This window comes from Penaeus monodon, chromosome 32, assembly GCF_015228065.2.
Source record: "Penaeus monodon isolate SGIC_2016 chromosome 32, NSTDA_Pmon_1, whole genome shotgun sequence".
In the NCBI taxonomy this organism is placed as follows: domain Eukaryota; kingdom Metazoa; phylum Arthropoda; class Malacostraca; order Decapoda; family Penaeidae; genus Penaeus; species Penaeus monodon.
In genome coordinates this window covers 24548714-24548956 of record NC_051417.1, presented here as the reverse complement: position 1 = coordinate 24548956, position 243 = coordinate 24548714, and the positions used below count along the sequence as shown (strand labels likewise).

The 243-nt window shown below is 54.7% G+C and overlaps 1 protein-coding gene across 1 annotated transcript in view; it reads left to right on the top strand.

Annotated features, from left to right (window-relative positions):
* Positions 1–73: 73 nt before the first annotated feature.
* Positions 74–243, top strand: part of LOC119593751 (cuticle protein AMP4-like) — a 2916-nt gene continuing 2746 nt past the window's right edge. The window contains exon 1 of the mRNA XM_037942763.1: positions 74–189. Within this exon, the coding sequence (XP_037798691.1) occupies positions 181–189 (9 nt within the window). The 5' untranslated portion in view covers positions 74–180. The remainder of the gene's footprint in view (positions 190–243) is intronic.

Sequence of the window (243 nt, the reverse complement as noted above, 5' to 3'; positions counted from 1 at the left end):
GCAATCTAGGAGTGGTAGGCGGAGTAGGCGAAGGCGTAGGAGGGAATACTCCCACTTAGGGGGACTGAGGGGGGTGGGGTGAGGGATAGATGGGCAGGGGGCTTACAAAATACAGCGCGAGTATATATAGCCACAAGCGCGGTCCGAGGAGCATCTTCACTTCGCCCTCATCTCGACAACATGAAGCTGGTGAGTAACAAGCGAAGAACGCTTTACCCGCCGATACGAGTTGGCTGTTATGAA